Below are 14,552 nucleotides of genomic sequence, written 5' to 3'. Positions count from 1 at the left end.
ACACCATGCAATTTCCTGTCAGATAGATTGGTCAAATCGATTATTTCCAACAGGTCCGATCTGATTTCCAATCTCATTTACCGAGTGATTTTGTATAAAAGTGATTAAAAAAATCAATCAGAAAAACGATTGTAAATCAGATCGGACCTGGTGGAAATAATTGATTTGACCTGTCTGACCAGGGATAAAGGTTCATACACACAACCAACCTGACGACATGACTGACCACATGACCACCGATGGTGAGCCGCTGGTTGGATCAGGCAAACCGCCTGTTATCAGTCACTCGTCTAGTCCTTTGTCACACGTACACGTGCCCAACTATCGTTCAACAGACCAAGTTTGAACAAAAGTTGGGTGGAAAAGCTGAGCATGTGTATGAGCCTTAAAGTGGATACGAGATAAACTTTTACTCATTGCATAATTGTGTTCCTTTCCTATAGTTTATAGGGCATTCCTCAAGCCAAATACTTTTTTTTGTTTTAATACTCTAATTCCCTATAAACTAAACAAGCCTCGACCACAACCTCTCCAGAGAGCCTTGGCACTCTGAGCCTTAGTAGCAAGAGCTTATGGGAGCTCAGTCTGGGCAGGAGGAGGTGGAGATTACTAGCCAGAGATTTCAGAGGCAGAGGGGAGGAGGGAGTGAAGTTTTCACAGGCTGAAGGCTGGAGATGCAGATCAGCTTGCCTGTGTGTAATGTGACAAACAGAACATGGCTGCTCCAATTGTATCACAGGAATAAATAATAATAAACTGTTGAAGCTACTTGCAGTTAGATTTGCTGTGTAAACTATCTAAACTTTAGGTAAGATGTATAGACAAACAAGTTACTTGTATAGTTAATTTTTCATCTCGGATCTGCTTTAAAGGAACACCATCAATAACCAAATGTTCTAAAATGACAATGTACAAATAATGTCTAAGTAGCTATGCAAACATTTTCCTGTTTTCATATTAAATATAAGAAGCAAAAGTTGTAATTGGCTGTATGTAGGTTGTACCTGCATTGGAACAAATCATTAGCAAAAGGGGAGTTAGTGCTGTTCTTTGACTACAAAGTATTTTTCTTTGAAAGCAAAAAAAAAAAAAAAAAAAGTTTAATATGAAAAGCCTGGGTATAATGTTTCACACACAATTACACATGTTTATGCTGCACAATAACAGAAGTATGCAGAGGGATTCCCCCCTCCTCTCATGATTCACTACTCACCCTGGCCCATCAGTAAATTGTGAAAATAATTTGATAACAGTTAACGGGGATCTGAGATGAAAAAGTAACTATAACAAGTAACTTGTCTATATATCTTATCTAAAGTTTAGATACAGCAAATCTAGCTGCAAACAGCTTCAACAGTTTATGATTATTTATTCCTGTGATACAATGAGGGCAGCCATATTCTGCTTGTCACATTACACACAGGCAAGCTGCTCTGCATCTCCAGCCCTCAGCCTGTGAAAACCTTACTCCCCTCTCCTCCCCTGAAATCTCTGGCTTGTAACCTCCTCCTCCTCCTGCCCAGACTGAGCTCCCATAAGCCCTTGCAACTAAGGCTCAAAGTGCCAAGGCACTCTGGAGAACCCGTGGGCGAGGCTTGTTTAGTTTATAGGGAATTAGGGTATTAAAACACAATAATAAAAGTATTTTGCTTGAGGAATGCCCTATAAACTATATGATAGGAACACAATTATGCAATGAGTAAAAGTTATAAGCAGTGAAATGTATACATCAGTAGTTATGAGCACCTCACAAACTATTCCCATCCCATTTTAAAAAAAACATGTTAGTCAGTAGTGTTCCTTTAAGCAGGATGAGCACAGCTCCCCTTCCTTGTGTAGGTGTCAGAGCACCACGTACCATGAGATGTTCTCGGGGTAGGTGGCATAGGAGACACTCCAGCATCCGACGCGGAGCTGTTTGCCGACACTGGACGGCTGCGGCTTGGTGCTGCACTGGCATCCCTGGCATTTCACTGCGTTGAAATCTTTCAGAACGCTGGAGAGACAAAATCACGATCTCGATTAACGGACCGCAGATCACATTTACAATACAAACTGCGTCAGGAGCAGAGATGGTCAATGGCATGCAAATAATTCTAGCTTGCATGCACGTTTTATGCAAATTGTAACTGGGCCAATCAGAGCTAACAGGAAGTTGACTTGATCCAGTTCCAAGTTGCAAACAATCTGCATGGAAGCTGGAACTATCTGCACCACACTTTTCCACTAGCAGCGTTTTGCAATCTGATTCCGATCGCCTGCAGATTGCAATACACTAGGTACGGTACTTTTAAAGCTGATGAAATTTGTGCAGGAACGTTCCCATTAGTGTGACGCGTTTGTGGTGTGATTTCTCCCGAACGCAAACGTCGGTTACCTATGCAACCAATCGGCACAGGTGAAGTGAGAGGAATATGGAGGCTGACATTTATTTTTAAACAATGCACATTGCCTGGCTGTCCTGCTGATCCTCTGCCTCTAATACTTTTGTCCATAGACCCTGAACAAGCATGCAGATAAGATGTTTGTGACTGAAGTCTGTCTGAATTATCTGTATGCTTGTTTTGGGTATGTCATTCAGACACTACTGCTGCCAAAGAGATCAGCAGGACAGCCAGGCAACTGGTATTGTTTAAAAGGAAATATGGCAGCCTCCAATTACCTCTCAGTTCAGGTGTCCTTTAATTGTAGTTTTCTACCAGAGACATTAAAAGTGGAATCTGATTGGTTGCTGCTCCTTTCCCCCTCCCCCAGAATCATACAACGTGAGTGAAGTAGTTACGATGTTGCCATGGATCTGTCAGAAAACGTCACGAAGGCCATTCCCAGGGGCTGCCCCGCCACCAGCTCCATCTGGGCCGTATACTCTTCCTGCAGCTTCTCTCTCACCCGGAAGTAGTAATCCACAGCATCCTCCTGGGGGAGACAGTGCACAGAAAATAGGACATCAGTTATGAAGCTGAATCAATTTTATTTAGCCAAGTAAGTTAGAGTGTAATAACTGTCGGGTATAACATCAAAAATCAATTCTTTATTTTTATCTGGTAAACAAGTAATAAGGATGCTAACCAGGCAATCCAAAAGTTAAAATCACTATTACTTTTCTTGTTGATAAATGATCATTCCCCAGTTTACCTGACTCTTATTTGGTACACACAAAATTTGGTACACAAAAAGGAAGTTGCAGGGCATGCTGGGTTGTCCTTTTTTGCTGCTCTACTTCCCCCTCAGACTTAACTAATGCAGCCTGATTGGCTGAAGCCTCTTTCCCTCCTGTTTTCCCCTCCCACGCCTCTGTTCCTCTCTGATTGGCCAATATTTCTCATGCTGAGACAATGCACTTTCTATAGTGAAGGGTTGGCAAATCAGGCAGAGAAGGGTAAGGGAGGAACTTACATCAGGATTGGCTTCAAAATAGCCACAGTTAGGCCCGGTGCACACCAAAACCTGCTAGCAGATCCGCAAAATGCTAGCAGATTTTGAAACGCTTTTTACTGCTACTGAACAGTTTCTGTAACAAAAATGCCTGCAAAACCGCTCTGAACTGCCGTTTTTCAGAGCGGTTTGCGTTTTTTTCTATACTTTACATTGGAGGCAGAAACCCCTTCGCAATCCAAAAAATGCCTCACCCCGGGAGTATGCGTTTCAGCAAAACGCCTCCCACTCTGGTGTGAACCACCCCATTGAGATACATCGACCAAGCGTATCTGCAGCCGCAAGCGGCTGCAAAAACGCCAAAAAGCCCGCTCGGTGTGCACCAGCCCTCAAAGGGAAGGTTCGCGCAGACTATAAAAAACAAACTGCACTTACTTAGGGGCTTCTTCCAGCTCTTGGCAGTCGATCGGTGCCTTCTCTGCAGCTCCTCTCCCTCCCGGCGTCCAGCGGTGAAGAAGCCGACCTCACCAGGTCGGCTTCTGTGCGCTCCACGGCAGGGGGAGGGGGGGTCACGTGGTGTACACCACACCACGTGACCCGCCCCGTGGAGCGCACATGAAGCCGACCCGGAAGCCGACCTGGCGAGGTAGGCTTTTTCACCGCTGGACACCGGGAGACACAGGAGCTGCGGCGAGGGCACCGACCGACTGCCAGGAGCTGGAAGAAGCCCCAGGTAAGTGCAGTTTGTTTTTTTTATAGTCTGCGCGGATCTTCCCTTTAATATGAAAACTGTCTAGAATAGTATTCTCTGCTTTTCCTTTATAAAATTCAAAGGAATCATAACGTGGACAGTGCAATACATCTGTTATGTTATGAAAGTAGAGCAAGTATTTATCTACTTATATATGTAGTTTTTTTCCTGAGATAGTATGGCTGACAGCTCCTCTTTAACACATAACAGCCGATACCCCCCTTTTCCCATGAGAAACCCTTACTTGCTGATGCTTTGCAAGTACACCCTCAGCATTAGTGATGTTCGGTTCATGAGTGATTGGTTCATTTGAACCGGTTCTTTCCCGTGAATCGAGTGAGCCGACTCATCACACTTAACCAAATCAGTTTAGTGGATGAGTCAGGAACTGCAGCTGCACAGGGTCCTTTTCCACTGCAAAACACTTTTGACCAATTTTGTTGTGCCTTTTTTGTACCTTTTTTATGCGTTTGCGTTTTTGACCAATTATGATGTGCGTTTTTTATGCGTTTGCATTTTTCTGATTGGCAAGTGTTGTCTTGATTTTTGAAAATAGATACTAGTGGTTAAATCAATACAAAACACAAAGTGTTTTTCATGCGTTCCTATACTTTATATTGAAACCCAAAATGCATCATAATCACACAGACATGCGTTTGCATTTTTTTACAAATCGGAGCGCAGCAGTGGAAAAGGCCACCCAGGATTATTATTTTAAACAGGCTGCACTTAGGGCTCTTTCGCTCTAGAGCCCTTTTTCTGCATTTCAACACAAAGTTGATACTTGCATTACCAAGGTAAAATGAAAGTCCATAGACTTTCATTTTACCTTTCACACCCGATGCTGCGTTTCGATGCGTTGCGGCACGACGCACCCGGGAGCTTTTTATCCTTGGGAGCCAACGTTTTCTCGTCGGATTAATTACTACCGCCACTGATTGTGTCGCACCGCAGATTCCCGACGACACGCCACAGGCTATTCATCGCGTGCAGGAAACGGCTCCTGTACGCGTTGTTTAATGTAAAAGAGGCCTTAACCACTTCCTCCACTGCTACAGTATATCTACGTCAGCTGTGGCACCCTCCAAGCCACAATGACATAGATATACTGACTTGTTTGCAGCCCTGCTGTACACGATCAGGTGCGCTTCAGAGCGCACCCCCCGGCACTGTCAGCTGCATTACTAATTGGCGAAAGGAAACATGTTCCCTTATAGCCAATTAGTCCACCCCCCTCCCATGAATGATCGCTGCAGTAGTCAACTGCAGCGATCCTTCATATGTCCCCCTCCGTGCATAAATAGTTAAAAAATCCTCCAGCAAGCAGCCTCACTCACCTTACCTTGTTCCTGCGACTATCCTGAAGCCCGAGCCTCCGATCCCCGCTCTGCAGTCAGCCCCGCTATGCCGAATATCCGGGTCTGGGCTTGATGACGTCATCAAGCCGGGACCGGATATTCGGCATAGCGGGGCTGACTGCAGAGCGGGAATCGGAGGCTCGGGCTTCAGGATAGTCGCGGGAATGAGGTAAGGTGAGTGAGGTTGCTTGCTGGAGGTTTTTTTTTTTAACTATTTATGCACGGAGGGGGCTGCCTGATTGGGGGGGGGGGGGGGGCATCTGGCTATCGATCCTGGGGGAGGGGGAATTTAAAAGGGGGGGATGTTAAGATCACTGGGGAACATCTAGCTAACTGGGGGGAGGGGGGGGGAGTGTCTAATAGTAAGGCACATCTGGTTACCCTGGGGGGGGGGGATAATCTAATACCGGGGGCACATTTGGCTATGATGGGGGGCCGGTGCTAATCCTGGGGGCATATCTGGCTAAAATGGGGGAATGCTGATCCCAGGGGCACATCTGGATATAATTAGGGGCACTATTCTTAGGGGCGCATCTGATGATCTATGCTAGGGGTGGCAAATGCAGGGGACACATCTGACTATACTGGGGGGGGCTTATATTGGGGAAATATCTGACTATCCTGGGGGGCTGATACTGGGGACACATCTGGCTATTTATTCTGGGGGACATAATACTAGTGGCATGGTTTTTATGACAGTAGCACTTTTTATTTTTAAACTGGAACCGATAAAAACTGAGAAATCATGCATTTTTAATTTTTTCCTCTTTTTTTTCTAATTGACATGAATAGAAAACAACTATTTTCTTAGTACAAAATACAAATACAAAAGCTTAGTTTGTCTTGAAAAAAAAAAACGGTATATAGATCATTTAAGTGTCATGAGTAGGGATAAAGTTATTGCTGATTAACTAGGGTCATGGCTAAAACATCAAAACGGCTCTGGTCCATAAGGGGGAAACAAGGTCTGGTTGCAAAGTGGTTAAGAATCAGCAAACGCATGCGTTTCGTGTTTTTAGCAAAAACGCAGCAAGTGGAAAAGGGCCTCCACACACAGCTGAAGGAGAAGGAGCTAGGCGGAGGAGTAATAAATGTCTGGGCCTATTTGCAGGGGAGGGGAGTGACTAGCAACTAGTTACTGCTAGCCACACCCTCCCCAGTGAAATAAATGCACTATCTGCATAGAGTTTGTATGTTCCCCCGTGTCTGTGTGAGTTTCCTCCCACATCCCAAAACCATACAGATAAGTTAATTGGCTGCCCCCTAAATTGGCCCTAGACTACAATACACACACTACATAATATAGATATATGACAATGGTAGGGATTAGATTGTGAGCTCCTTGAGGGACAGTTAGTGACAAGTATATATATATATATATATATATATATATATATATATATATATATATATATATATATATATATATATATATATATATATATATATATATATACACACATATATATATACATACATACATATATATATATATATATATATATATATATATATATATATATACACATACATACATACATACATACTATACAGCGCTGCGTAAGATGTTGGCACTATATAAATACTAAGATAATAATAATTTGGTTCATGATCCGGTTCTTTGAATCGAATAAATCGATTAATTGAAAAGAGCCAGACTTCCCATCACTACTCAGCATTGAGTCCTCCTCTGCCCCTCCCTCCCCTGCCTGCCTAGATCAGATTACATCTGTTTTCACAGTGTGTAGGAGAGAGGAGACACATCAGAACAGCTGCAGACTGCATTAATATGTCTGTTTGCTATCATTCTTATTTCAGATGTTTTGTCTGCCTGCCTGGATTAGATTGCATCTCTTTTCACAGTGGGTGTGGGTTGGGGTCAGGACATTGGGGGAGGAGTTTTGACATCAATCCCCCAGCATCCTTTGCACCTCTCTTTAGGAAAGAAAATAAATTGCCCGGGCCCAATTTCAGACAAGGGTCGAGGATTTCAAGACCATATATGGAATACGGACTCTGGGGGTGAGAAAAATCACACATTATTATGTGTGATTTAGTAAATCTTGGCAACTTATAAGGTTTAATTCAAATTGTAATTTATAATGTAGATACTTGTTAAGTAAACAACATGGCTGCACTCACCCGCTCGCAGCCAGGCGTCACGCAGCAGCAGAACTGACCGCATGGCTTGGGGTTTATTGAAACAAGCTGCCCAGTTTTGGTGAATAGATCATGATAATAAGCCAGATTCTTCTCTGCTTTCCTCCTGAAAATAAAACACAACAATATATCAGAATGGATTGTCCCTATAAATGAAATTCAAGCAGATACTTCATGTAGCAGCAGCCGCGCTAGTGAAGTATTGCGGTGTTGTAAACATTACCTCTCTTTGTTAATCCGGATAAGCTGAGCGACATCGTAGCACAACTGTATGTCCGCCACTCGGCATGTTGGATAGGCCTCACTGCAACACAGACAGAGTAACTCTCAAACTGTACTGGTTCCATATTGGATTTTGATTGTTATTTATTTAGCACCATTTTCTTCCATGGCGCTGTACAAAATAATAATTCAGAGGCAGTAAACAAGCAATGACACGGTGATAAACACAGGCCATGTCTGGAATCTGTGCACACACAATACAATGTCCACTCTGGAACGAGGAATCACATGCTGAAGCAGATTCTGCTGCAGAATGACAGCTATATGTTGGATGGTTGGTAAATATCGACTGGTCCTGAACAGATCCCAGAATTCAGGACTTAGAAATATCAAGGTGGATATAAACTGTTCCCGTGGGCATGGGGCATTAGTGGCAGGTCCTATGGGCAGGAAATGTGGGCGGGAGGCGGCAGTGGCAGGTCCTGTGGGTGGGAGGCAGCAGTGGCAGGTCCTGTGGGTGGGAGGCAGCAGTGGCAGGTCCTGTGGGTGGGAGGCGGCAGTGGCAGGTCCTGTGGGTGAGAGGCGGCAGTGGCAGGTCATGTGGTTGGGAGGCAGCAGTGGCAGGTCCTGTGTGCGGGAGGCGGCAGTGGCAGGTCATGTGGGCGGGAGGCAGCAGCGGCAGGTCATGTGGGTGGGAGGCAGCAGTAGCAGGTCCTGTGGGCGGGAGGCGGCAGTGGCAGGTCCTGTGGGTGGGAGGCGGCAGTGGCAGGTCCTGTGGGTGGGAGGCGGCAGTGGCAGGTCCTGTGGGCGGGAGGCAGCAGCGGCAGGTCCTGTGGGCGGGAGGCAGCAGTGGCAGGTCCTGTGGGTGAGAGGCGGCAGTGGCAGGTCATGTGGGTGGGAGGCAGCAGTGGCAGGTCCTGTGGGTGGAAGGCGGCAGTGGCAGGTCCTGTGGGTGAGAGGCGGCAGTGGCAGGTCATGTGGTTGGGAGGCAGCAGTGGCAGGTCCTGTGGGTGAGAGGCGGCAGTGGCAGGTCCTGTGTGCGGGAGGCGGCAGTGGCAGATCATGTGGGCGGGAGGTGGCAGGTCATGTGGATGGGAAGGGCAGAGGCTGACCATGTGGGCGGAAGGCGGTAGGGGCTGGTAAGGTGGGTAGGAGTCAGCAGTTGCTGGTAATGTGGGCGGGAGGAGAAGTGGCTGTTCATGTGGATGGGAGGGGCAGAGGCTGGCCATGTGGGTGAGAGGCGAAAGTGGCAGGTCATGTGGGCAGGAAGCGGCAGTGGCAGGTCATGTGGGCAGGAAGCGGCAGTGGCAAGTCATGTGGGCAGGAAGCGGCAGGTCATATGGACGGGAGGGGCAGACGCTGTTCATGTGGGCAGGAGGGGCAGAGGCTGTTCATGTGGGCAGGAGGGGCAGAGGCTGTTCATGTGGGCAGGAGGGGCAGAGGCTGTTCATGTGGGCAGGAGGGGCAGAGGCTGACTCTGTTCTAGCGTTTTTTAGAGCGATTTTCCACTTTCCTATACTTAACATTGAGGCCAAATCGCCTCAGAAATGCAGCAGGACCCGCGTTTAGGAAAGAGTCACATTGCTCTGGTGTGCTCCATCTTCCTAGCAGTAGCTGATCATGTGGGCAGGAGGGGCACTGGCTGTTTATGTTGGTGGGAGAGGCAGAGGCTGGCCATGTGGGTGATAGCCAGCAGTTGCTGGTCATGTTGGCCTTTAAGTATTGTCCCAAGCAAGGCCATGTCACTTCCCCCACATAAGCATTGTACCCAGCCTGACCATATCCTGTCCCCTCATAAGTGTTGTCCCCAGTTTGGCATGCCCCCTACCCTCCATAAGAACGTTCTACAGCCTAACCATGTACCCTCTCCTCCCATAAGTAATGTCCTCTGCCTGGCCATGTCCACCTGCCTATAAGTAATGCCCTCAGCCTGGCCATGTCCACCCACCTATAAGTAATGCCCTCAGCCTGGCCATGTCCACCCACCTATAAGTAATGCCCTCAGCCTGGCCATGTCCACCTGCCTATAAGTAATGCCCTCAGCCTGGCCATGTCCACCTGCCTATAAGTAATGCCCTCAGCCTGGCCATGTCCACCTGCCTATAAGTAATGCCCTCAGCCTGGCCATGTCCACCTGCTTATAAGTAATGCCCTCAGCCTGGCCATGTCCACCTGCCTATAAGTAATGCCCTCAGCCTGGCCATGTCCACCTGCCTATAAGTAATGCCCGCAGCCTGGCCATGTCCACCTGCCTATAAGTAATGCCCGCAGCCTGGCCATGTCCACCTGCCTATAAGTAATGCCCGCAGCCTGGCCCTGTCCACCTGCCTGTAAGTAATGCCCTCTGCCTGGCCATGTCCACCTGCCTATAAGTAATGCCCGCAGCCTGGCCCTGTCCACCTGCCTGTAAGTAATGCCCTCTGCCTGGCCATGTCCACCTGCCTGTAAGTAATGCCCTCTGCCTGGCCATGTCCACCTGCCTGTAAGTAATGCCCGCAGCCTGGCCATGTCCACCTGCCTATAAGTAATGCCCTCAGCCTGGCCATGTCCACCTGCCTGTAAGTAATGCCCTCTGCCTGGCCATGTCCACCTGCCTGTAAGTAATGCCCGCAGCCTGGCCATGTCCACCTGCCTATAAGTAATGCCCTCAGCCTGGCCATGTCCACCTGCCTATAAGTAATGCCCTCAGCCTGGCCCTGTCCACCTGCCTATAAGTAATGCCCTCAGCCTGGCCCTGTCCACCTGCCTGTAAGTAATGCCCGCAGCCTGGCCATGTCCACCCGCCTGTAAGTAATGCCCTCAGCCTGGCCATGTCCACCTGCCTATAAGTAATGCCCTCAGCCTGGCCATGTCCACCTGCCTATAAGTAATGCCCGCAGCCTGGCCCTGTCCACCCGCCTATAAGTAATGCCCTCAGCCTGGCCCTGTCCACCTGCCTATAAGTAATGCCCTCAGCCTGGCCATGTCCACCTGCCAATAAGTAATGCCCGCAGCCTGGCCATGTCCACCTGCCTATAAGTAATGCCCTCAGCCTGGCCATGTCCACCTGCCAATAAGTAATGCCCTCAGCCTGGCCATGTCCACCTGCCTATAAGTAATGCCCTCTGCCTGGCCCTGTCCACCTGCCTATAAGTAATGCCCTCAGCCTGGCCATGTCCACCTGCCAATAAGTAATGCCCTCAGCCTGGCCATGTCCACCTGCCTATAAGTAATGCCCTCTGCCTGGCCCTGTCCACCTGCCTATAAGTAATGCCCTCTGCCTGGCCCTGTCCACCTGCCTATAAGTAATGCCCGCAGCCTGGCCCTGTCCACCTGCCTATAAGTAATGCCCGCAGCCTGGCCCTGTCCACCCGCCTATAAGTAATGCCTTCAGCCTGGCCATGTCCACCTGCCAATAAGTAATGCCCTCAGCCTGGCCATGTCCACCTGCCAATAAGTAATGCCCTCAGCCTGGCCATGTCGCCTCCTTCTCATAAGTATTGTCTTTCAGTATTAACAACATGCTACACCTCAAGCAATTTGTGCTTTAACACATCAAAGCAAACATCACATGATATGGATTGCTGAGATTTTACGTACTTGGAGTGATTCTTTCCTATAGCAGCATTCATTTTTAGTGAAGCAGTAGAATGTGTGAAGCACACAGGCACCCTCACATGCATGGGAGAAAAGAGATTTACAAATGTGGTTTACCTAAAGTGCTTTCTGATGGTCTCCTTCCGAGCGCTGCGTGGAAACCCCGTGACAAACAGAGTCTGTCTCACCTGCACGGGGGTGAAAAGAAGTCAGTTACGTTTTGTTTAACTTTTCCTACAAGAAAAATCATTTGTCTGCAGATCATGTATGGCCATAGAATAAGTGCCTTATAACGGGGAAAATATTCTTCATCATATCAGAACCAACAGGGGGATTTTCAAAAGGCCAATCTTTATACATTTTCTTGGCACTGCAATTGTTTAATTTGTATGCTTGTGTGATTAAGCATCTGTCTAGGCCACAGGGATTCCCAACTCTGTCCTCAAGTACCACCAACAGTGCATGTTTTGCAAAAAAAAAAAAAAAAAAAAAAAAAAAAAAATTACCATTCACAGTGGGGTAATTAGTGTCTCAGCAGAGCTGATTGAGGGTTAGTGCACACCTAAAGTGCCAGCGTCATCGCAAGCGCTAAGCCTTTTTTTAAAGCTATATTTCAAAGTGATTTCAGGCATGTGCCTAGCGCTTTTCTAGTTATGCCTAGTGATTTTTGAAGCGTTTTGGTGTAGCAATTTTTAATTTTTTGTACAGTTTGACCTGGAAGCGTACAGCTTTTGCAAAAAAAAAAAAGCTTGAAAAATTGCTAGTTCTAGAGTTTTTTTAGAGCGATTTTCCACATTCCTATACTTAACATTGAGGCTAAAAAAGCATCAGAAATGCTGCAGGACCCGCGTTGGCGTTTGGGGGGGGGGGGGGAATCACATTGCTCTGGTGTGAACCATCCCATACGAATACATTAGCCAAGTGCTTTTCAAAGTGCTAGCGATGTAAAAAGCGCTCAGAACTGCACCAGCCCTACCTACCTCTGTAGATTTCCACAAAACATGCACTGTTGGTGGTTGAGGACAGGGTTGGGAAGCCCTGGTCTAGAGAGTGGAGACCTGATGAGTAGGATCCTCTAGATTCTCACCTAAAAGCCCCCTCAGCCTCTTCCGGGTTGGGCTGTAGAGTGCAGGTGCTGACCCGGTGGTGCACATCCTTGATCTCTTGCCCGTGATCGCTCTGAGCATGCGCACAACGTCAGTTGTGACATCATGCGCAGGGCTCTCCCAGCCGTAGGATCAAGGACACGCCCCACCGTGTCAGCGCCTGTGCAATACAGCCCGACCAGGAAGAGGCTGAAGGGGGCTGTTAGGTTGACAGTAGAGTGGGATGGAGGAGAACGGGGGGTCTAGTGGGCATGAGGACTGCTTCACATACATGCCTGCTCACCACGATTTAAAAATTTGTGTCAGCTCTGGTATCTTTTAAGCCTGGTACACACCATGCAATTTTCACTTCAGATCGTATTCGAGCAAGTGATCAGATCAATATTCAAGTACACACAAAAGCAATTGAAAAAAAATAAGTCCTATCTGATTTACAATCATTTTTCTGACTGGATATTGATCAAAAATGGGTCGACATACACAATGAATGACAGCCAATATTTCCAGCATGTCTGATCTGCTTCTGATTGAGAAAGAGATCGATTCTGAGCTTGGGATCGGTCAGTAAGCTATAGATTTTTTGTTGGGTTTTTTGCCCGATCTGATTGTTTCAGATCTGATTGTTTCCTCGATCGGGAATAGGGTCTGAAGTGAATATTGCACGGTGTGTACCCGGCCTAGAGAAGAGAGTCATCTATTCCTTCTTATACAGTGACCAAGCAGCTCAGGGTGACCCATAACCACAAGGAAAGTATAGGGGACTAAACAAGCCTGAAAAGCCCTCCTACTAAAAACACAATGCTCAGTGTGGTTTGCCTTCTTAAAACAGAAGGAATGTACAATAATTCAGCTTAAAGTGAACATCTGTGGTTTCCCACAATGCACCACTACTGAATATGCAAATTATCTCTTTATGCTCCTGAAAGCCAGGCTTACATCCAGAACCGCTGGTGTATAGCAAACCTATAGCTTTAAAGGATACCCGAAGTGACGCGACATGACGAGATAGACATGTCCGAGATGTACAGTGCCTAGCACACAAATAACTATGCTGTGTTCCTTTTTTTCTTTCTCTGCCTGAAAAAGTTAAAAATCAGGTATGTAAGTGGCTGACTCAGTCCTGACTCAGACAGGAAGTGACTACAGTGTGACCCTCACTGAAAAGAATTCCCCTTTTTACCTCTTTCTTGCTCTCAGAATCCATTTTCTGCTAGGAAAGTGTTTTATAGTTGGAATTTCTTATCAGTTAGGGTCACACTGTAGTCACTGCCTGTCTGAGTCAGGACTGAGTCAGCCACTTACATACCTGATTTTTAACTCTTTCAGGCAGTGAAAGAAAAAAAAAAGGAACACAGCATAGTTATTTGTGTGCTAGGCACTGTACATACACATATCTACTGTATCTCATCATGTCACATCGGGTATCCTTAAAATATTACAGAGCCACATCAACCCAACATGCAGACAGCTTGTTTCGGACATTTGGTCCTCATCAGTGCATAGCAGGGATTGATATGGCTTCCTTCTTATGTCAGAAATCCGTTTCATAGAATAAAGAAGTGGGAGAAATGTCACAGCCGTTACATATATACCGTATTCTCGTCCTTGTATTTGATGGCGGAGGTGTGATGTCGCATGAGGAACACTATGAGGCCGAGATAGACCACTCCGATGACCGTATGGAGCCATAAGAGGCTGTCTCTGTAACACAAACACACACAATCAATGAACCCTTTGCACAGTTAAGCTGGCCATACACTGGCCCGATTTGCCGCCATTTCGACAGCAGATTCGATCACTGGGATCGAATCTGCTGCCAATCGTTCACGCTACACGCCGAATTTCGATCCATTTCGTCCGATCCCGTCGATTGCTCCGTGCGGAAAATTACCGTCGATCGCCCGCGGGTAGGGAGCGCGTCGCTAGCGGCGTTCGAGTACCCGACGACCGACGCAATAGAGCCCTATACATTACCTGCTCCGCCGGCGCGACTACCCCCGGTCA

The 14,552-nt window shown here is 47.1% G+C and overlaps 1 protein-coding gene across 4 annotated transcripts in view; it reads right to left on the bottom strand.

The window, feature by feature from the left end:
- TMEM63A (transmembrane protein 63A) overlaps positions 1-14,552 on the bottom strand; it is a 90,613-nt gene that overhangs the window by 18,787 nt on the left and 57,274 nt on the right. For all 4 annotated transcript variants that reach the window (XM_068232832.1, XM_068232833.1, XM_068232834.1 and 1 more), the window contains 6 exons: positions 14,141-14,249; positions 11,560-11,630; positions 7,868-7,948; positions 7,627-7,750; positions 2,783-2,916; positions 1,859-1,996 (listed from right to left, as the gene is read on the bottom strand). In XM_068232832.1, the coding sequence (XP_068088933.1) occupies positions 1,859-1,996; positions 2,783-2,916; positions 7,627-7,750; positions 7,868-7,948; positions 11,560-11,630; positions 14,141-14,249 (657 nt within the window). The remainder of the gene's footprint in view (positions 1-1,858; positions 1,997-2,782; positions 2,917-7,626; positions 7,751-7,867; positions 7,949-11,559; positions 11,631-14,140; positions 14,250-14,552) is intronic.

This window comes from Hyperolius riggenbachi, chromosome 4, assembly GCF_040937935.1.
Source record: "Hyperolius riggenbachi isolate aHypRig1 chromosome 4, aHypRig1.pri, whole genome shotgun sequence".
NCBI lineage: Eukaryota > Metazoa > Chordata > Amphibia > Anura > Hyperoliidae > Hyperolius > Hyperolius riggenbachi.
Note: the sequence above shows the minus strand (reverse complement) of the source record. Positions and strands in the feature narration are given on the sequence as shown.